Genomic DNA, 23,714 nt, shown 5'->3' with positions numbered 1-23,714 from the left:
GTGATCCCAGCCTCTGGGATCTGGAAAGATAATGGTGTAAATAAACAGATTTAAAGCAGGGAATTGTATTTATAGGGGTTTTCAAGCTATTGTAAGTATTACAGAGTCACTTGAAATTGGTACACAACATCCCCTAAATACTACAAGGGCTGTGCAATCCACGTGGTACCCAAGCAAGCAATGGCCAGTAACTCATCCTGTAGGGGAGTTAATTTGTCTCAAATGCACAAAAGATGGGGATGTTTCATTACCTATAAAGCTGACAAATTGAAAAGGAATTTTTCAATTGTATACCGTGCATAACAACAAAAAAAAAGCATATTTTGACATCACTGGGATAAACCTTTGATATGGACTGACACACAAAAAACCCTATGCTCCTTTATATCATTAATTACACATTCCAGAAGGAGTAAAGCCTTGCAGTGAAAGGTTAGGATGAGTTTTGTGTGGGAAAGCAGACAGCCTTGCATCTGCAGAGTGCAGAAAACACTGTCTTCCCACATAACAGCTCAGTACCCAGTGCTGCAGGCATGGCACAGGGGCAGGCAGCACTGCCTGAGCCTCACCCTAATGAGATCCGGTCAAGGATAGGTCTGGGGATGCTTCTAGCAAAAGAGAGCTAAAAACAGGGACAGGATAGCAGATTGCATAGATGAATTGGCGGATAAAGCCCAAAATGAGTGACGTACAGCACCAGGGAGTAAAATTAACAGACAATATAAAAGTGACACATCTTTAGCTGAGGAAATTATTCAAGTTTTACCATTCTTTCATGCCTCCACTGTACTCCAATTGAGAAGTAGTGAAGGTCATTCAAATGAACAAATCGTGCCAGAAAATGATTCAGCTTCCCTCCCTTTTTCTTTCTTCCTTTTAATTGAAGTTGCTGGGATTCAGCCACCCTAGGAAACCCACACGACCCCTTTACTGTCCCGGCCGGGCACTCTGTCAAAAAGGAAAAAGTTCTCTTTTCTTCTGTCTTGTAACTTGACAATCCACAATCTGGAAGGGAAAGCAGTGCTTGATATAAAGGCACCCACCACATTTCCAGGTCAGTTTTTCACTTGGCTGCTGTTGCAGGCAGGGGCTAGAGGACACTGTGGGATTTGTTTTGCCCTTCTAGTAGTTCCACTTGCTTTGTGGGAAGGAGGAGATCCAACCCAACTGGTAAGCAAGATGCTCTGCCCATGGCCAGGACCCTCTCCCCAGCAACAACAGGCACACCAGCACATCCTCCAACCTACACTTACATCCAACCAATATTTCCATACCGTCTCCCCATGTGTTTGGAAACTTGAAACAAAATCCAACACAAAGGTCGAGAGGAGGCATTTGGGTTCCAACTCCTGCCTGGGAGGTCTGCTTTAGGACCACAGGAGTACTAATTTGCTCACTGTTTCATCTGTTTCCCTGGTAATCCTCTGTAAAGAATATTAAACAAACATGTATTAACAGCACGAGAGCCAAGGAAAGAATGTTAACCATGTGAAATAAACCTGTTTTACTAATTTTTGCACCACTTTTACCTCTCTGGTCTAAAGATGGGTACGCAAGGACAAGGATTCACCAGGCTCATGAACGAAAGCTTTCTCTGCTCTGTTCAGACACTGCCATAAGCACTGCTACACCCTGCATGTGTTCCTCCGTAACCTCATTTCAGGACATAAAACATAAGTTTAATTAACAGCTAGGTATGTTGAATCATAGCCATTAGAGCGGAATTTTCTCAACTACTGACATCATTCACAAAAAAATGCTATAATATTTATTTCTTGGGTTATAAACTAACATACCCTGCATCTCTTCTATCTGCTTTGCAAAGATGCCTTTGCAGCAGTGTTTGTTGTTGCAGGTATAATTCCTGAGTGGAATAATGGATCCAAAACCCAAAATCTAATCCGTAAACCTAAACCAATGGACAATGATAAGAGGGGACAAAAATGTCAAACAACAGCATTCCACATATCTGGATGTCTACTGCCCGGCTATCTCAGGAGCTGTCAAGGTTTGGAACTGCAGATATCAGGGAAGATTGCTCCAGGGTAAAAGATCACCTGAAACTCCTCCCATTGAATGCAAGGAAGGGGTTGGGTTTGCTGTCTTGGGAAGAAAAGGGAGAGATGTCCCACAGTTCTCGGCAGGCTAAAACCCAAAATGTGTACAGGACTCAGAAGCAAGAAAGCTTGCAAATAATCAGCTGATGCCTGTCCAATCAATGCAAACCAGTAATCACAAATGGGATGAGGGCGGATTATACAGCACGGTTCTGTACAGAAAAAATACCCTTTCTAACATGAAAAGGTTAAATAACCTTAACGGGAAGCTCCTCCTATCCCAAGTTAGAATTGCTGACTGCTCAGCTAGTCCTTTTGGCCATTATGTAGCATTAATCTCTGTTTCTGAAGTCAGCCTTCAGGAGAAAAAAAGGCAACTTCAGAACATGCAAAAATTAATGAAAGCCATATGTGGGATACTGTCATTATTCCATGTTTATAAGAGGATCATGTTTTGTTAAATGGGCTTATTTAATGCAGACACATAAGAAAAAATACCCAGCAAAAAGATCTGAACGCTACTGAAAGAAAAATATTTTCTTTTGTTAACCCAGGCAGCCAGTAACAAGCAAAATGACACAACCTAAACTAGAATACATTATATATCTTAGTGTAGCTTTGTTTACAGCTTCACCAACAGCTTACAAAGGTCTCTTAAGTAGAGAAAACTCTTCTAAATTCATTTTACCCTTTTAGACCCTTTTCACTCTGTACTGTATTTAAGCTGGGACAACCTAAAAATCAGTGGCTTACAGAAACATCTGTTGGTACAGGCAAACGATTTAGCCTTTCTTGAGAGCTGTTGTTATTTCATGCTTTCTTTGGCTAGGAGATTTGGTAAGGCTGGAAGAAAATGTTATTTGGGCTCCTTCCCTGATTTTGTCTGCGCAATGGCTGCAATCAGTGTCCTGTTCTCCCTCTCCTCTGTGTGAGGTCAGGGAAAAATAGTCAGAATGCCTCCAAGTTAGAAAGATGATCAGATCTAATCCTGGTCACCACCCTCAGATTAAGGAAACAGCTCTCAGACTCGCATAATCTCACTCACTCACCTAAACACCGGTCTGACACCTTCACTGCTGTGGATGCTTGCTGTCCTGTACCAGCAAGCAAACCTCACTGCAGCACGCCCTGCTGCCCATCTCTTTGGCTGCTCCTCCATTTCTAGCAGCGTTCCACAGTTAACCCCAGATCTTTCCTGTCTCCCTCCTGCTCTTTCAGTATGGGATCCAGACCTCAGCCGATGTCCTCCGTAAAAGGATAACACATATTTTAAGAGCCAACCTGCCAAAATGTATTCTGTGTGCCAGACAGCATTACTTACCAGTCAGGGAACACGCAATGCTCATAAGAAGACATGCATAGAAACAGAATGTACTTTCCTTGAGAGACTAATGCCTACCTAAAAAAAAATATCTAAACTAAACCAAAATATCCTATTTTTAAACTGGTACTCAAAACAGTACGCTTCTATATCAAATTCCGTTTTCTGGAAAGAGAAGGAAATAACTTAAAAAGCATTTGAGTTGCTCTAAAAATCATTTCTTAGTGTACCGAGTTTCCTACTAGAGCTGAGAAAGGCAATCCCGAGAGCACAGATGTTTCCCCTTGCTCTTTTAAAGAGAGTACTTGTTTAACCTTACCTTCGAAACCTCACATTCTGCTGCCATATACTCCTACATCCCAGTGGGTATTGACTGAACTGTGCCAACCCCTGCCCAAGAGGCCAGGGGAAGAAAAGCCAGTTTAAATAACCATCGCTTATCTAAAGCAGGAAGAGCCCCAGGTTCTTGAGCAGAGGAGATCTTTCAGCTTTAAAGAATCCTAGGATCTACTCCAAAACGCAAATTTTGGTTGTCTGGTGCACTGTGAGGATTTCAAGCCCAGAAAGAAGTTATTTATTTAGTCTATATACTTAGATTTATAACAAAGACAGAGGATTCATGTACACTGTTCTGGGTGCCTTTTGCATCATTTACGACACAAGAAGTAAACCTCAGCTTCCTCAGAGATAGCAAACAAGTCATAAACTAGCCTTGACAAGCAAATCAAACACAGTCCCTCAAATATCTACTTGCTATTAACAAATGAACTTTTAGAGGTTTCTCTCAACAGTCTCCCCAAAAAGTGATTAAAATCAGAAGCTGCAAAATGCCCTAAAGCCAAAGTCACTGTGATGTGAGTATGGTCTTGGGACATTTCTGCGGAGACTTTATTCAGCTGTAGGCTACAGCACTGCCCATCAAATCAAAACACAGGCTGCAGTTTCTTGTTCTCTGTCATTCTCTTATCTCTTCCCTTTTTCATACCATGGCACCCCAGCCTTTACAGTGAACAGCTCCTTTCTGGTATCCAGAGGTGAGAATATTTGAAAACTGTGCAAGTTCTTATTCTCTTAAAAGGCTCAAAAAGATGCCTGGATGCTTTTTACTCAATCCTCACATACATGGCCACCTCCCTCTGGGCAAGCAGGTAAGAATGCACTTCCTCACCCTGTTACAGTAGAAGAGTTTAATACCTATCTCTTCCTCCCCCTCCCCCCCCCCCTTAATATCTACCTTGTGAAACTAAATACCAAGAAACACATATGTTATTTCAGGAGACTTTATCAACCCAGTCTTGTCCATGTCTTTGGTAAGAGTACTGCATTCTGCTAGGTAACATTTTGGAAGGGCAGAAAAGATTTCTAAATTCCCAAGAACAAGAGCTCAGATTGAAACCAACATGAGAAGTGCACCTCCAGACTTTGAAAATGTGTACTTTGGAAACAATAGCCCTCCTAAGCACTTTTGGCCATTCAGTGCATCCAGCTGTGTCAAGAAACTAAGCAAAAGTTCAGAGTCAAGTAAGTTAGGATTATGATCTTCTTGTGATTTATGGAGGTAAGCACAGTCTCAGACAGAACAAAAACATGTCACTTGATGCTAAGCAGACTCATTACCAGGGCTCAGACTAATGAGTTAGGGAGGGCAAGGCTTCACGTTCCTGCTCTTATCTCACCAGCTGGAAAGCCCATGTACAGGAAGGAAGAACGTGCTGGGCTGTCAATGAGGTGGGCAGACTTAGTGCCACGGTACCTGCAAGACAGTGTTGCTGCTCCCATAACAGCACAGAAGATGCAAATGCTTCAGGACAGGGAGGCACGCTGATTTGACAAAGGTGCTGTGCTTTCTGCTCAAAGAATGTGCCTCCACGTAACTAAGTGCATAAATAAAGTGAAACTGTTATTGTTGTGACTGCAGTGGTATCAGGGTATAAATCCTGGGAGAAGCATTGTCTAAGTAGGCTGACACAATCACAAAGCAATCACCTGTCCTTTCCAGATCCGAAATAACAGCAGTGTTAACTCAGGTTGAACACAAGCTGGTAACAATCACTGCAACTTTAACTGCACAGACAGAAGAGAAAGCAAACAAGATAACCCAGAAATACTGGTCCTATCTTCTGGACTATCCTCCTGGGCACAGCTACTGCCTTCAGTTTTATCGAGTACATTGCTGGCACTAAGATGATAAACACAGTATGCAAGCAGGGAGGGAGTAGCTAAGTTAACTACTGCTTAAGAGAAAATCAAAAAATTGGTTGCATCAAATACATGCTTATATAGGTATAAATGTAATCCATAAGCAAAGCAGAACAGGAAGATGAAAGACAAGAACTTTGTTGGCTGGAAGAGACTAAGTTGAAAAGAAAGCCTGGTTTAAAATTTGCTCCTGCTCACTAATTCCAATATAGCTGATAAAGCTTATTTTATTAAACCACTGCAAGCTCTGCTGCATGCCTGTTACAGCCTCCACGTTGTGTTTTTTTTCTTTTCCCAAAGACAAAGTCCAAACCCAATCCTTTCCACGCCAGTGAAGGCCTTTCATTGCAGGTGTCATAGGCTTTGTTACCAGCACCTCTGTATAGACCTAAGATATTCTGATCTACTGCAACATTTGTCACCTATTCTCGTCTTGCAGCCCCAAGCTGAAAACTCCACCATTAACACCAGGCCAAATTTTACTGCACTGCTGCTCTGCACCAGAGTACATGCTTACAGATGAGGCAGAAATCAGCAGGAAAACTGACAAGCCCTGAAAGCAGTGAAGCTGCTCAATATGAGGAAGGACGCTGCATGGAAAGACAAACATTTTGTATCACTGAGGCTTTTATTTCATCTGGTGCTCTAACAGCAGCCTGTGACACAGTCGAGTCATCTGGGGCCTCACAAGATGTACACATGATCCCAAGCAGTAGCAGTAGAGACGCTGGAGGAAAAGAATCTGAGATTTGCACCTCTGCTTGAAAAGAATATAAGGGAAGACTGACCCACCTAAAAAGGGTGGGGAAAAAAGGACCGAAAACGATAACAGAAAGGGGAATCTGTGCATCTACTGCAAGGCGAAATGCCTTCTGCTTCATGTTTCCATGGAGAGAGTCTTAACAGCACTGGGTAAAATGCCAAATATGTTTTCATAACAATTCACACTGCGTGAGTGGAAATACTTAAACAGAAGAAGTATTCTTTCTGATCAGCACTCTAGCTTTGAATACAATCCTCTCTTATTTGTTCTTTACCCTTTTCTTCTTCTTCACACCATTCTTTTCATCTTTGCTGAAAGACTATGTCAAAAATGCCATGCCTGGAAACTGGGGCCTGCAGTCCTTCATCTGTGTCCCCGTGAGTGCTCTCTGATCACACTGCTGGGGTTCATCTTCTAAGACAAGAGACAGCATGCAAACATGCAGCCCGTCCAAACCCCCAGGTAACTCAGTGTAACTCAGCATTTCTCCAGTGGATTATTCAGAGCTGCAGCTTATCACTCCATAGAACATCCAGTTCTTGATGGAAACTTCAAGCAACAGAGAGCTCATCTTTCCTGAAGTAATTACTTTAAAAAATAACTCTTTTCATTCCTGAAAGCCAGAACTGTCATTCCTACAGTCTCAATTTGATTAGCCTCATCTTTTAAACCCCGCATCACACCTATGGCTCTTCCATCAGAGCTAAGAGTTGGAAGGAGTCTCTTTTTCATGAAAATGGTTCCAGCTCAAAGGAGGCTTCTCTACATCACAGGGCTCCAACTTCAAACTTCCAAAACGGCAGCATGGAGCAGGGTAGGTATGCTGAGAAGGGGAAAAACTCAGTGATGCGATGCACCAGAACACCCATTTGTCATAATAATGCAGTCCATGTTTGGCCTCCCATGTTATCATCTTAATTTCCTCTATATTTAGTCTAGGAATTTAGTGTGTGGTAACCATGTCTACCATACAACAGTTACACCACAAAACTTTAAGGGATTTCAAACACAAATAAAAGAATCCATGTGATACAGGAGATTGAACCATTTGAAAACAGAGTGGTATTTTCCTCCTCAAGGTACAACACTCACTGCCAACACTGCTTTGCCACAGACTCATACATCCATTATTATATGTACCCATACTTTCGTGGCTGCATTAAAAAAAAAATGAATACTCCAGAACCAGGATTTTCTATGGGAGAAATCATTTAGCTCTGTGTTTTTCAAACCTGGGAAATAATGGAGACTGCAGTGACTGAAGGGGAAGGTGTAGGGGATGAGAAGTAACTCACCACCTCCATGTGGCTCACAAAGGAGCCCCATTCATCTGCCCCATCCTGCTGGCTGCAAGCAGCATCTTTGCATCCAGTTGCAGATTTCACTTGTCTGCCTTCCTGCTTCTCTCACTACCATCCGTGAATCCTGTGCCTGAACTTGGAAAGGGCTGCCCTGAGCTGAGGATTAGCAGAACTCAGGACAAAAAGGAATCAGAACTGCAGTTCTCAGTGAAATTAAGTAAAGGACAAAATCACAGCCACCGTAGTTGCACAAAAGCCTTCCCGCTGCAGATTTCAAACCACAAGCAATAGTAAAGGCCAACAGCAATCCCAGGCTTGTATGAATTGCTTTTTTCCCCCTGCTTTTTTTTTTTTTCTAACTCTACATAACACATGCTATAGTGTCAACAGCTTATGCAGCAATGCACAGAGTATCCCACCAGAAGCAGCCCACAGCACCAGGTGGGCTACTCTGCAAAGCAATGAACAAACACAGGAGTAAGCATCTGATAGAAATTCCTCCCAGTCCTCTTGAGCCCTCAGGGACACGCATAGGATGCCAGTGGGTGTCAGAAAAGGCCCTGCAGATGGCCAGCCCAAAGCCCTGACCGATGCATTTGTGTCACCATCTAACACTAATGCCAGGCTCTGCGCAGGCTCCTTTTTGGCTGGTTTGCTGTTGTTTTGTGTTGGTTTTTTTTCTCCCCATGTTTACTCTAGTTACAGTACAATATTTACAAAGAGAGAGTTACACAAGTGATGTTGAAGAGGCAGGCTAGGCCACAGCCTATTGTTAGGGCTGCACTTTCCACCATGGCACTCTGCTTTGATTTGTTTCCAGCACTCCAGTCACTCGGTCTGCAGTTCCCCATGCTGTTGGGAGCCTTCCTGTGCTGTTCTGCACAGCCTTTGGGACACAGGAGCTTGCAACCATGCAGCTGCAAACCATTACATGGTATGGACAGATGCATCAATATAGGCAGACGTACAAATGCACACAAAGCAAACTGGCTTCAGTGTGCACAGGCAACCTGAATTTTGGTGAATAAATCCTAAGCAGATCTGCAGAAATTAAATGACAATTTTCACCATTTTTCAGCATCTCTCTACTGCATGACTCCAGCACTCCTCCTCTCTGAGCAACAGCTACTAGAGGGGTGATCCCATACAACACCTTGGCCAGATTGTCCTCACTTCTCTGCTGACACCAGGGATGAGGGATAAGTAAGACTACAGCGAGGGGAAAGCCAGACCTCAGGATCCACCATGCTTAATGTCCATCCTTATACCTACCCCACTGCATAAGTCTGTCACCTACAAGTCCTTTGCCACCCAGTCCATCCCTTGCCCTCTTCCTACCTCCGGTGCATGCAGGTGAAGCATACAGGAGTCTTGCATGAAAGAAAGGGAAAAAATTATAAAATTTCCCACAAAACCTAAGGTTCTACAAATCAAAACGAATGGACAACAATGGACCTGGGCTCTGCCTCAATGAAGGTCATCTGTCTTATCCATAACCACTTCCAGAAAAGGTTTTTATCCTCCCTAGGTGATCTTGCAACAGTTTCACAATGATAACAGGAAGTTTTCCCAATATCTGGCCTCAATAATTTTGGCAAATTAGCAAATCAGTAAATTAAGCTGCCATGGAAAGGAGCTTACACGTTGGAAGTCTGTTAGATTGCACAACAGTTTTCTTTTAGTTACACCGAACAAAGTGAGTTCTTTCAAACTCTTCTCACGTTTCTCAATCTTCTTTCTGGACACTTTCCAGAACCTTTGCGTCTTCCCTGGAGCAAGACACAAAACTGGATTGGATGACAATGATGAGGCCTACAAAGCGCCGCACATGAGTAAGTCACCTCCTGTGTCTTAGGATGACACTCTTTGCAGAAGCCCAAAACAGGATCCGTCTCTTTTGCAATAGCATCTCACCGATAGTCTACACTTCATTTGCAGCCCTCTAAAAATCCTTGGTCATTTTCTTCATGGATGAAGTCATTTCATCACTCTCCAGCAATCCTGACTTAGTAAAACGAGTACTTCTAGATTTCTTCTCTGCACACTTTGTATCTTTCTTCATCTCTTATCTGGATTACCCTCTGGTTGTTCAAGGTCACTTTGAACTCTAACCCTGCTCTCCCCAGTGCTTGCAACCCCTCCCAACCTGATGTCATCTGAAAGCCTTATAAACACACTTCACTCTTCCAAACCATGACTGAAATATTGCAAGCTCTCCCCAGAAAGCTGCTCTATTACAGCAGTACTTGGATGAGCAGAGATCTGGGAGTGCAGATCAAGCTTTGTGCCACACAAAAACATTTTGCAAGGACGTGTTTATCTGGTCAGCTGCAACCCCTGAAAATACAGATGTTCATTTCAAAACTAACTCATGTGGTGAAGGTAGGAAACATTAAAGTTAATAGGATCCGTGTAATGGAATTAATACAAGAGAGGACCATTCCCCAGTTGTGTTTTTGTGCTCTTCCAGCTACAGTTTGTCAGCCACAGGCTCAGACAAAGGAAAAGGAACCCAGATGAACCCCAAAGTGCAACATTATCCATGCAGCTGCATGAAGACAAAGATTCAGTGACGAATGAATTAAAACTGATTTCAGTGAGCAGCACAAGAAGAAAAGGACAGCGGGGCACAGCTCATCCCACCTCGCTTTACTTTCATACCACTGCAGCCACCAGGATCCAATTCTCAATTACTTCTAATATCGCAGCATACAAAAAGCCAAATCAGCTTTCCCCTTAAAAGTTAAGGTTCTGAAGTCATTCAGTGTACAAAATGCTCAAGTCTGATTTTAATAGATCCCATCAAGCTGCTCCCAGCCCCCCTGAGCTCCAGCAGAGCCTCCCGGTGAGGAGCGCTGGGGTCTGACTGCACCTCCCATCCAGCACAAAGGGGACGTGGAAATTCGTGGTACAGTTTCTATAGCTGAATAAATACAGCCGCTGAGAAAACATTCTGGAGAAACAGACACTTTAAAAGCCCGTTTTAATTGGAAAAAAATATTTTTCCATTATTTCCTTTTCAATGTTTACAACCCTACAAACCATTATTTTCCTAAACAGTTTTCAGCTGCAGCTTTTCCATGACATGCACAAGAAGCTCTCTCAAGCAAAGCCTTCTGAATAGACTGCAGGGAAAGCATGTGTATCTTATACTTGTAATACTGGAGCACGCTTCTTGGCACCAAGAACCCAGACAATGCTACGCTTCCAGAAACCAACACACAAGAAGGAATTTTCCCTCTTCTTTTCCATTATGTTTTATCTTCTTGTTATTCAGCCCGATTCCAATATACAAAGTTTCACCTGTTAGATGCCGATAGCTTTTAACAGCCCCTGTGTACAAACAGCTGTCCACATCGCCTCGCAAACAACACGGTGCAAAACTCTCCCTCACAATCCAAGGGTTAACGCACTTCCCAGCAACTTATCCCAAGTTCCTGCAAGCAGGGGGAAGGCTGCTGAATACCTGCAGCTGCAAGCAGCGTTTCTATCTGCAACACGTCCAGAAAACCACTTTTACTAACCACAAAATGGCCCGGTAATGAGAAGGCAATGAGCACCTGAAAGACTTCTGGCTACAAAAGAGTCAGCACTAAATAAAGCAGAGGCAGGACGGGGCAGGAGAAGCGCCTTTCACGCCTGCTTTCACTGCTCCACTCCCTGCTCAACCTACATGTGTGAATTAAGCTCTATTTATAAGCCTTCCACCCATTTTCTTTTTCTTTTTCTTTTTTTTTTTTCTAGCAGCCTTAATATAGTGCAGTTGTTATTTTGTTTCTGTCGAACTTAGCAACAGGAAACCGTGTCAGTCCTGCAGCAAACTTTCCATTCTCCTGACACTCCCATTCCTGCACCAGAAAAGCCAGATTTCTAAAGAGGTGTTTGATGAGGCGGGAGGGGTGGAGGGGGGGGGGGGGGGGGGAAGAAGAGAAGAAAGAACGCACAAAAAATCCCCATTGCCTGTCAAACATGCAAAATGGAAGCCAGACTCTGTGTTTCTTCCCTTTTCCTTCTTGTTTTGGAGGCTTGAAATGAAATGCGGGGAGCATTCCTGGGTTCTAATTTGCACTTTCTAAATATGCCTTAAAGTACTACCAGGTACGTGAGTATTAGTCACGATATCTCTAATAAAGGGTCAGTAAAACAACATCTGCATCTTTACCCTCACGCATCCCATTAATGAATATCAGACACACAAATGTTACCTCGAAAAGCCATTAGTTCTAGTCCCTGGCTAAGTCGTTGAGCAAACAGCTACAGAAATAAAGCCTTCACTTGTTAAAAACAAAATAAACCTGATTTTATTACAAGCTTTGGCAAGACTGTGCTGCTGCCTAAAGAGCTTTACTGTGGGATGAGCAAAGTTTTTGGTGCTCCACCCTGCAGTGTTAACTCATCTTCGCAGTGCTTTTTTTTCTTTTTAACAGCTTCATCATTGCAGGCTGACACACAAACACAGCTGCTCAGCAGCAACATGCAAGAACACAGGCTTGGAGCAATTCAGCATTTACAAAATACTTTTCTTCAGGAACAAGAAGCTATGTATAAAACGTAGGAACAAATGCGCACATAGCTAAGAAAGGTGAGAGCAAAAACTCAGCTCTTGGTAAAGCAGAACGCACATTAGGGGCTTTTTAAACCAAAATCACATTCCTTTCAAGCCCAGTATTTATATTATTACTGCAAAGCAGAGGGGCCAGGGGAAACGGTGAAAAGGACACAACTCATTTTGGATCTCCAACACAACCTTTTGCTATCATTTCCCCTATCTGAAGAATCCGGGGCTTTCCCTCCTTTTTGTGTATCTTCTATTCAGAACGTCACTCTGTTCATCCAGCACTGCCTCATGAGGAACCTTTGGGGCCAATCTGCACTCCTCAGACTGGAACAACCTCTCCGTGTGGCTTCACCCAAAGCGTGCTAAGTACACAAGAGCTAAAAAAGCCCATGCTATTTTTAAAAGGCTGAAACAAAACGTGACCACGACTGACGATGTTCAGCCCTGCAAAGGCTGCAGAAGGAAACCAGAGCTTTGCTGACCACCTGCAGCATTTCTTTAAAAGGCACATAAAAAACAGAAGGTGAAAATGCACAAATGACACTCACCGCTTCCTCGCGCGCTGCGCTCTCTCTGGGGTCCTTCATAAAATCCACCTCATCTTCAGTTTTCATTTTCAACTTCCCTGTGAAAACAGAGGGTTTGCACAGGCAATTTAAAACAAACTCCTTTCAGCACTGCTGAGATTCTTCTGCTTATTCAAACCAGCCTCAAAAAAAAAAAAAGAAAAAGAAAAAGAAAAAAAGAACCAACAACAAAAAACCCAAATCCCTTCAACAAGTCCATCTCACTCCCAACATCTGGTTTCATTCCTGACTTTGCTGCTTGTTTGTTATTAGTTTTAACAACTGTCGTGTCTGAGCTGAAGGAAACACTGAGAAGAGCACAAGCATGGGGAGAAGCACGCCGAGCAGTCCTGGGAGGCTCTAGGTGAGGCTGAGCACATCCACGTGTCTTTCTCCATGTATTCACTTGGCTCCCATCCCTCCAGTAAAAGAACTGAAGTTTTTTTTGCTGTTTTTGCTCTTACCATAGCCCGAAGAGATTGCAAGAAATGAGCCTTGCCTTCTCCATTGATATTTTCAGTGCTGATAAATCGCAAGCTTCAGAAATTCAGCTCTGCCTTAAAGATGGTGGTTAGGATGGGGGACCAGGAGGGCAAAGCCTTGTCTGGTGGGGTTCACCAAGTCCCAGCTGATTCCCGCTCTTCACCACCACTGTGGTACAAACACCATCCCAGCTGCTTTCTTTGCCCAGCAAAACTACAAAAGCTTTCATCAGTCACCACTCCCCAAGGGTTCCTTCCCTTCTGTGTACCTTTCCCTGGCATTAACATCAAAGCAGTAAAAACCTCTTTCCCCCAAGCCAACACCTCTCACAACACACGTGAACACAAAGAATGAACACAAAACCAAAAATGTCTCAACGACAGGATTTCTGTCTGCAAAGCAGTGTGTCCAACAGACTCATTTATGTCTGTGGCAGTGCCATGGCCATGCAGCCCAGGCTGAAGAGCAGTGCAATGATTTGGCAAAGCCACCCATGCGTTAGGGCTAAAACCCTGCCCGAATCCCATTCCCTTTCTGACTTCTACGAAAAACAACCAATGAACATCAACACCTTAAGGGAGATGCACATTTCCAGTGACTTTTTCTCATTTGAGGAAGCAATTTTGCAAGAGGTTTGATCCATGTCCACTGGAAAGCTGCTGTGACCGCTGCTGCCAATTGGCTTTCCATCTGCTTTTGACTCTGGGGTCTTAGGAATATTTGCAAGGCACTACTGATAAACAAACTTGAGTTGGCATAATTTCATCGCAGTGAGTTTGAGTACTGCTACACATAGACTCTCAGAGATGACACAAGTTTCTGAGAGTCCCATTTATTAGAGAAGCAGAAATCATAGTCATGGGGAGAACAGCTTGGGGTCACAGCAATGCCATGGTGGGGAGAAGCATGTCCTGACAACATGTCCTCCGTACAACTGAACAAGTTACTGAGTTTCCGCTTCCCTACCGGACAAACACTAATTACACTTCCCTCCCTGATAATGGACAACCCAAGCAGTGCTTGTGGCACTCTGATGTCCTGAACGTAGTGGCAAGAATTCTGCTCCTTGTGAGGCCATCAGTTAGCATTTCAGCTCAGTTCTTTTGCACTCCTCCACTTGCGCCTGAACAGCTAGAAGAACCCCAAAGCAGAACCTAGCATTATAATATTATAAGAGGCTTCTGGGGGCACAGAGCACCTTATCACACACATAATCAGTGTCATTTCTTACCACTTCATCCTGCTACTCTACAAGGGGAAGGAGCCTGTAGCAAGCACTCATTCACGGAACCATAAGGTGATACACTTCTACCTCACAATGAATGTTTGTTTTCGAGATCCATAGCAAGAACATCCAGGAAATCTCTCCCAGAAGAGGCCTCAGCAGTAACAATTACAGTATTTGTTAATGGCTATAAGGCACCAGACCCCAGCTACACAGCTTGACTTCACTGGGGTCGCCTGCTGTCAAGAAGCTGCATCAGCTTGGAGGCATTTGTCAGCACAGCCCTATATAATTACAAATACAAACTAAAAAAATTAAAAATCCAATTTTTGATTTGGAGTCATGGCAGCAGCAGTACCAGCTGATTGAGTCTCTGATAAATTAGCATGACAATAAGCCTCTGACCACACGCGTTTCTGAGAAATGGCCTCATGACCTACACTTCCTATGAGAAGGCTCTATTGTAGCCTATTGAGACAAGATTTGATTCATTCTGAGCACACCAGCGACTCACAAAATGCTCCACACAGCCCCAGACTGCAGGGAAAACTCCGCAGCACTGACACAGCAGAGAGGAATTCACACGGAGCCCTGACAGACCAAGGACACAAAACACACACACCGAGCAGGCATCAACACGAGTGATGCATGCAACACCAGCAAACACCCCTCTGACGTCTCCAACTATTATTTTTTCTGCTTCAGTTACTGTCTTATAGGGCTTTTGAGTCCCTTCTCCTTTAAAAACTCCTCTACACAGCCTCATGCCTCCAAGAACCCAACCAGAGAGAGATCTGAGCTGTAAGGAGGCACAATCCAAGCAGCTCCCCACATTAACACTCCAAGGTGTTGCCTTACAGCCACTCCCATCCTATTGAAACTTCAAACTGCCAGAGCACAAAAATAAATTTCCTTCTGCAAGCAGCTGTCTAATGCACCTTGACGCCATCCTAAGTATTTACTAGTGAACTCCTGAGTAACGTTTACTGATTCTCTCTTGACAAGTCAACTTCCTAAAGCTCAAAGAACTCGAAGAAAAAAACATTACTAACAGAGACCCCCCCCATAAACCAAACCTTTCCCCCACCCCCAGTTATTCTGCCTATGCCACCCCTCTCTCCTGTATTCAGACTAAGGAAAAGCTCCCAGCATCACGTCAGTGAAATACCTTAGAACTTTAGAACTGCATGATTTATATCATAGCAGATTTGCTTTTAAATCATTTCTATCTTATTGTCTGCTTGCTTGCTTATTCAGTGCTGGGAAAGAGAATGCACTGTATAATCATCTCATAGCAAAGAAAAAAACAGCAACTGAGAAAGGTCGGCCACTTGCATCCAACAGCTGCTGGAACAGGTGGGATGCAAAGGGAAGCCCAGCTGCACTGAATTCACCTACAATTTAACTCCAGGCTGCAGTGACAAGCTCCTTTCTCCCTCCTGCAATTCATCCACTTGCTCCCCATCTCTTGGCGTTACCTGAGGCAGTTTTCTATCGGCTCATGCAGCACAAAAGCAGGTCTGAGCTGTGCCCACAGAGGCTGTGCTCCCCACCATCACACCGCTCCCTCCCAGCAGATCCCAGCAGTCAGGCGCTGACTCCTCGCTGCATTCCCACCCTGCTGAAGTGCACTGGGAAACACCCGGCTGTTCAGCCCGACAAAAGCCTCGCAGACAGGAAAAGGCAGAGGGGGCAGGGCTGGCCCTCTCTTTAAATGACCTAATGCCACCAATTAGGAAGTGGCTTTGCACAGTTCAGAAGGACACCAGCAGCTGTTTCAGTAAAGGAAAGAAAACGCAAGGCAGCACTGCTCAATCTTCTGATTTCATGCTAGTAAAAATACAGGGGGAAAAGTGAAGGAATAGCTCAAATTAGCACTAAGCAAACAAACCTCGAGGCCCAAGAGCACAGCATGAAAATACGGGAGTCTAAATATCTCTCCCATTCATCCCTTCCCCAGAAGGGATGTATGTGCTGGAAACCCTTCTGCACAGCTTCATATGACATGATGTCCTTTCCCGGCCTCAAGTGCCAGCCAAGTGCCATCCATTTCAACTCCAAGTTTTAAGTTCAACCCCAAGTTAAACTTTAACTTCAGTTTTCTCTCTCAGATGAGGAGGAGGAGGAAAAAAAAAAAAAAAAAGCAAACTCCAGACACCTACACTTCCCCTGCACAGCAGCCCCTTGCACTCACTTCCCTTCCTTTGCTGATGTGATGCTAGAGGCAAACCAACAAAGGAAAGCTACGCAGCATTAAAGGAAGTGATTTTCCATACCTGTGGCAGGCTTGGTTCCGCGAATGGCCTGGCTGACGTCCCTTCTGGCAGAGGATCTTAAATCTGCCTCTCCGTTAAGGCCAGCTGCCACATCCACTGCAGGCTGGGGCTCAGGCCCCACTTTTCCTTCAGCTGGTAAGCCAGGAGATGAAGGGGTCTCAGCTGCAAAAACTACGGCATCAAAACTTTTTACCATTTTAGGAACTTTATCCAGAGAAGAGCCATCATCTGCCGAAACTGAACTCTTTACTCCCACATGCTCGGGTGACTCAACAGCATTGAAGCCAGAGGAGCAGGGTGAAGGGGTTGGCTCCGATATGCCTTGGCTTTGCTTACCCTCAGGCTGTGCTGTGACCAACCCCTGTGCTGCTGTCGAAGTGGGAGCAGAATCGCCATCACCGCCCGGACCCATGGTGTCACTGCTGGAGTCACTGTCACACGTGGGCTCCTCCGCAATGGGCTGCAACGTGGCTCTGGGAAGGACACTTTCCATCTCCCCCTGCTCTTCCTCATACCCTGTGATGGAGGTTACCGCTGCTATCTGCAACGCTTCCTCAGCCTCAAAAGCAAGGCTCGGGGCTTCCATTGCCAAAGCATCCTTCAATTCGGGGGTGCTGCTGCGCGGGGAGACATGTTGCAGGTTTGGACCATGCTCCTGGGGCAGCCCTGCATCCAGACAAGGGTTACTCCCTGCTGCTGGCCCAGTTCCTTGCATGATGCTATCTCCTGCTCCTGCTGTCCCAGCCTGGTTGGGGCCCAGCTCCTTCAGCCCAGCACCCGCATCACTGCTGGCTGCGGGCCTCTCTGCACTGCCGACAGAGGATTTCACAACTGTGGCAAGCAGATTCTCCGACAAAACCTGCTCCTGGCTGCTGTTTGAGGCCTCCCTCTTAGCTTTGGATGTATCTTCTCCTTCAGCATGAGGCTGTAGGCTTTGCTTGGGAGGGCCTGGGGCCCCCGCATAGTCCTCCAGCACGCCGGCCACCCCGCCACGCTCCTGGCTGTGCGGCGGGGCCAGCTCAGCCGATCCTGCTGCCACTTCCTGCTTTTGTTTAGATTCTTCATTACGAATTACAAAGGGTGTGCCTACAAAATTATCCTCTGTACAGTCTGCGCCCTTGGAACATGGAGGTAAAACAGGGTCACTACTGCACAGGGGTGCCTCCTGTCCAGGAGGTGCCACTATAGCATCTCCTGTCCGACCTGAAGCCAGGTCCCCTGCATCAGGATGGGGCATCCCTTGCCCTGAAGCAATTTCTGTTCTCTCTTCAGCTTTTGGAGGCTCCTTCCCTGCTGAGAATGTGCTCGCATCCTCCAGAGGGAGCAATCTGGGCTCCTGCACACTCCCTTGAGTGCCATCCAGCTTTAACTTGTCCCCTGTTTCATCATGAACAGTAGTTTGATCAACAGGAGGGCAGCAGCTAGCAACTTCCTGAGCTCTGTCTGCAGAATCTATGCTTCCTCCCTCTCTGCTGCTGCTGGTATCAGTTCCCACTGGCTCCTTGCTGTGGGCTCCACTGCCCTCCACAGCTTTGCCTATACACTCAGCAATGTCACTGCTCCCCTGGCAATGCGTGGGTTTTTCACTGCTATGTTTAGTTCCACCAATATTGCCATTTTCAGCTCTAGCATCAAGGCCATCAGTTTCCACGCTGTCTTCCAGGGAGGGTGAGCTGGATTTGCCATTTGTGCTACCCACTTTCACCTGCCCTTCAGGTTCCACACTCTCCCTGCTGTCTTGGCTTTCCGCATCAGGAAACACTGGCACACACACAGGTACCTTCACTCCGTTCACTGAAGGCAACGGTGCCCTGGTGCTCGCAGTGACTCTCGGCCTTTCCTTGACACAGGCACCACCTTTGTTTTCCAAAACTCCATTGTTTACCAGATCAGTGCCTGACACTCCAGTCTTATCATTATCGCCACTCTTGCAAAGACCAACAGAGACATCAATGTCAACATTTGCATTTGTACTGTCACACTCCGGTACCACTCCCACATTTGCATCCTCCCCACCTGCACACTCAGTGCCATTAAAGCCATCAAGCAAGGGCTGAGCAACACTTGCGGGTTCTTCCTCAGCTGGCAATGGTTCTCCTGGATCCTCAGTCCTCGTTGCAGGGGTCTCAGCCATCCCATCCTCTACCTGCTGCTGGCCCGGCGCCCTGTCAGCTGCCCCAGCACAGTTCCTGCACTCGGTCTGGCCCATGGCCACATCCACGCCCTCTCGGGAAGCTGGGGCTTCACCGGCAGTTTCAACCACAGCAACAGTACTTTCAGCTGCACACTCCTCAGCAGCTCCCACTTCCTGATGGGTGCTATCTTTACTGCACAAGCCGGCTTGATCCAAAACAACTCCAGCAGATGTCATTCCAGCTTCCTCATTTGTATTTCCACAGGATGGGAGATTTACAGCACCGTTGACGCCTGCACACGGGCTGACTGTGCAGCCGTTCTCATCAGATACAGTCCCAGAGCTCTGAGCAGAGGCTGGCCCCTCCTCTTCCTTTTTACACAACGTCACCGTATTTTTGCTTTCACAGGAGCACTCTGGGCTCTCCACCACCCCCAGACTCAGCGAGCCGTTTGGCGCATCGATAACATCAGTTATCAGTGACCTACTGGGGCACTCATCCTTCTGGTGGGCTTGGTCTGAGAGCTGCCCACTGTCAAGGTGAAGGACATCAGATGGACTTTCCTTCCTTCCTTCTTCTGGCATTTCTCCTAGGCTTTGAGATGAAGCAGTTGAGTGACCAACTGGCTCAGCTCCATTGCCACAGCTATTTCCAGAGGCTCCCAGTACAGTCTTCGTCCGCTTCCTTGAACTCTGTTAAAAAGCAAAAAGAAAATTTTGATTATTTTGCTCTGTCACACTCTTACACTGTATTCAACATGTATAAGACCTACATCTTAACAATACAAACACCTATTTTATGTGGCTCCTGCTGTACACCTGCATGACGCTTGCGACCCCTAGGGCAGAACCACAAACATCACATATTGATTTGCTATGCAGTAATACTAAAATCATTAGAATAACAGAAACATTAGCTGGAAGAAGCATCTGGAGGTTGTGCAACCTCCCCTCTGAAGTTGGCCTCTATCAGCAGTGCTCCATCAGATCAGGCATGTCTCTGGCATGCCAAATTCCAAAAGCCTCCAATGATGGAGGAACAAGCACCTCCCTGAATAACCTCCTTCAGTGCCACCCCACCTTCCCGTGAAGGATTTTCTTCCTAGCAGCATGTCCAAAATACCCAGAGCTGAAATTTGTCCCTCTAACTCCTTGCTACACCATCTGCAAAGAGCTTGGTTCCGTCATTTTTGTCACTGCTTTTGAAGTAGCTGTACACTTATTTCTTCAGTGCACTTCAATCCAAGATCAGCAAACAGCAGAATTCAATCTACCAAATAATGGTCCCAAAGGGCCGAGCAAACATTGCTTGAGAACAACTTCAGATCCCTGCCCAACAGCACCTCCCCAGTTCTGATCAGTGGTGCCCTGTTTCCCTCTCCTGTAGAAACACCACTTCAGACAAGGCAGTCGGCTGTCAATGTCTTATCACAGCCACTCGTCTCCTACTTCTAGGACCAAAGTAATCATCTAATCCCTCCTAAGAAATGCATGCATAATTAAATATCTGAAATATATTTCCTAAGTGGAAATGAAAATTTGAAAATGACAACATCCTATTAAAATTAATATGTGCAATATTGTGGAACAGTAGCTAAGTACTCAGTTCCTGTCTAATCTGCATTTCCTTTCAAGCATGTCCGCTTTGTCCAGCATTCACTATGCTTTATAGCTAGATACAATCAAATCTTTACTTAAAAAGAACCATCTCTGTTTTAATATCATCTTTTTATTCTCCTCTCTGCTGTATTCTAGTGTTCAGGAATCAGAAAAAAATGATTTGTTAAAATAATGAGCGAGCCCAGCCCTTCAGAGGAGACTCCACAGAGCTTCCTTGGTTTTCTGTAGGAAGCAGCTCTGAAGGCAAGTTCTGGGCTTTCACTGCATGCTTTCAGAGGGCACACTGCTTTCTCAGTCAGCAGGATAGGACTGCCTGCAGCTCTCTAGAAATTCAGCACTCCAATGAATCTATTTCAAACTTCTTTATTTTTGCATATACAGGCAGTGGCGACGATCTCCGCTGCCCTCAGGATATTGTGTTTGCTATTTTTTCCACAATCTGAGGTTTGCAACTGTGACCACTGCCACCAACTCACTGAATCACAGACCACTAAACCTAATTCTGGTGTCTGTGATGGCTCTCCTATTTAAAATAACCCCTTCACCTCGCTCCCACACAGCTGATGATGCTGCCAGCCATGGCACAGCTCGTGTCTTCTGAGGCAGCCTAAGGCAGGTGAGTCCAGGAGGCAAGCAGCATGGGCTTGCAAAGCTGCCATCTCCATCTAACACCGTGCTGCTGGCCTCAGGATCAGGATGGATGGATGGATGCAGACAACGGGACACTTGCTCTGGAACGAGCACGGATTTCAACAGGAGGGTCCAAAGCAGCCCCAGCATCATCATGGCAAAGTCGCTCTGCCAACAGACTGAAAAATACAGCCGTCTCCAAAGGAAGCCAACTGGCTTCTAACTGACCTTAAATGAACCTAAATGAAATAATTACAGGGCTGCATTCCAAATCCAAATCAGATTAGATGTGAAGTGAAACAGCGCTGGAAAGAAAAAGTCTAAACATAGCCTTTTGTGATTTCATTGTCAGACATGTACACGTCTGGCATTCGCTCCAGCAAACATGAAACAAGCTCGATATGCTGGCCGTGTACAGTGTTATTTGATGGAAAGGAGAAGCACAGGGAGGAGACTTCGTGGTATGTTCTGCTGTACCACCAGTTCCTGCTCAGGTCGGGAGTAATTAACACCACCCACTCAGAGTAGGGTGATGACGGCTTGGGTGGCCAACAGCTTTGGACCCCATTTTCCTGCAGACAACGGTTCTCTCCTTGCTTGTTAAGGGAACAGAAACCCCCAGGAGCAGGGTTATTTAAACTCCACACCCCCCCAGCAGCAGATCTGTGGGTGATTAAACAGTGGCAGTCATGCTACATGCAGAGCGGTTCTGAGAAATCACACAGGAGCGTTTCGCTGCTTCATCTTCCTCTCCTGAATGAGTCCCTTGGGCACTGATTTTCAGGCACTGAGGGGAAATGTCCAAAGTCCCTGCCTCGTGTCAGTGCTCCTCCTGTCACCAAACCACCATGGGCACCAGCAAGGGCAGGCCTGTGGGTACGCACACTGCATGGCTGGGGTTGGCTTGTCCCCTAAGTCCCACAGGCACGAAGAAAACCACTGTTTTCTCCATCAGCATCCCAAAGGCTTTCCCTTCACTCTTCTCTCTGACCCTTTCTTGTCTGGACAGAGACATATCTACTGTGCTAACCCCTAGTGACCCCAAGACCCTCCAGAGCACATCTAATGCAACTTGACACTCCTCTCTGCCCTTCTTATGTGTTCTTGTGCTAAGGATGCCCCAAACAAAGCTAAAGGCAGGAAACAAAAGAGAAAATAGGTAGGTTTCTGTCTAGACTCACTACTAAACATGCACCCAAATGGTTCCTATGTGTGGACATCCCTCCCAGGTACCAGGCTGCTGCAAACACACACTTCTCCTTCTGTTCAGTCACCACAGGGGTTTCCTTACCATGTGCTGGTGGCTTTGCATGTGCATCTGAAGCTGCCGTATGTCACTCTCCAAGCTGGCTTTTGTCCCTTCCTTGGTTTCAGCTGTTAGCGTGTAAACATCGAGCTGCTGGTGGTGCTTGACGCAGTAGTCCCCAGTGTGCACAGTGTGAGACAGGGTGCTCCACGAGTCGGGCTCCGTGGCTTCCTCTCTGAAATACAAGCAGTGTGGGTTAACCTGCGAGTGAGAAGGAATGCTGCATTGCAGGACACGCACGCTGTTCTTCACGCTGGACAGTCATCTAATCAATGGCCCAAGTGAAGCAGAGCACAGGCTCCAGGGCCAGACAGCCGAACACGCACGCACACACGTCTCCATCCTGGAAATGAAGGTGACTTACAGCTAACTCCAGCCACCAGCTCTATTTCACAGCCTTTCTAAAGTAGAGAGACCTGCTGTTTTCCCCTAGACTGGAAGAGCATGAGCGACTAGCAACCAGGGGTACAATTGCTTTTTAAACAGAACCTATTGCAGGTGTAGATCACCAGAGTAGCTGCTGTGGAACAACAGACACCCGAGAGACAGACCGCAGTGGGACAAGTCAGAGGGAGTGACAATTCTGTGATACAGATACTACAACTTCTACACTGAAACCAGCACGCCTCTGCACAAAAACCTAACAGCCATCAGCTTGTAGCAGTTTTGTCACTCCTGAAATGAATTTTGCTTGCCCTGTGAAACCGCTTCTATGCAAGTCATTCTCTCTATTATGAGACAGCCAACCTTCTGCAGTAATAACACAGATGTTCTTTTTACCAAAGGAAAAGAGGATAAAAGGGTGCTGTTATAGATTTCAGATTGAAAAAATAACTCAGCAGTTACTTCTTGTCAGTAGAAATTTCTACCTAGTCATCTCAAAGCCAAACCCTGACTGTGAACAAGTTTGCAACCCAATGCTGTACCACCTCGTGTGGCTGCTGCCACCAAGCTGTACAGAGACAACATGGGCACAATAAGGGCGTGTGGAAGCATTCACCTTACCAAGGTGCTCACCTAAAGCTTCAGGTCCAGAACTTCCATTTTGAATCAGAACTGGCTCAGGGTAGCAAAGATCTGTTTGAATGATCATGAGGCCAACTGAGAGCCACAGCCAACGGAGGGCTAACAGCTGCCTCCACAGTGCCCCAGCGCAGTGATCCAGCCCCTCCCTGTGAGTCATTTCGGGTAAAATCAGGACACAAAGCAAATTCAGACAAAGCAAAACTATGCCTTCCACCCTTCTCCACAACGTAACTCAATTGACTTCTGCAG

At 45.7% G+C, this 23,714-nt stretch overlaps 1 protein-coding gene across 1 annotated transcript in view; it reads right to left on the bottom strand.

Annotated features, from left to right (window-relative positions):
* Positions 1-23,714, bottom strand: part of AKAP13 (A-kinase anchoring protein 13) — a gene marked incomplete at both ends in the record, with an annotated part of 140,776 nt that overhangs the window by 70,512 nt on the left and 46,550 nt on the right. The window contains 3 exons of the mRNA XM_079540951.1: positions 12,748-12,824; positions 16,750-19,576; positions 22,425-22,614. Of these exons, the coding sequence (XP_079397077.1) occupies positions 12,748-12,824; positions 16,750-19,576; positions 22,425-22,614 (3,094 nt within the window). The remainder of the gene's footprint in view (positions 1-12,747; positions 12,825-16,749; positions 19,577-22,424; positions 22,615-23,714) is intronic.

This window comes from Tetrao urogallus (assembly GCF_951394365.1).
Source record: "Tetrao urogallus genome assembly, chromosome: 11".
In the NCBI taxonomy this organism is placed as follows: domain Eukaryota; kingdom Metazoa; phylum Chordata; class Aves; order Galliformes; family Phasianidae; genus Tetrao; species Tetrao urogallus.
The sequence above is the reverse complement of the archived record's forward strand: the minus strand, read 5'-3'. Positions and strand labels throughout refer to the sequence as shown.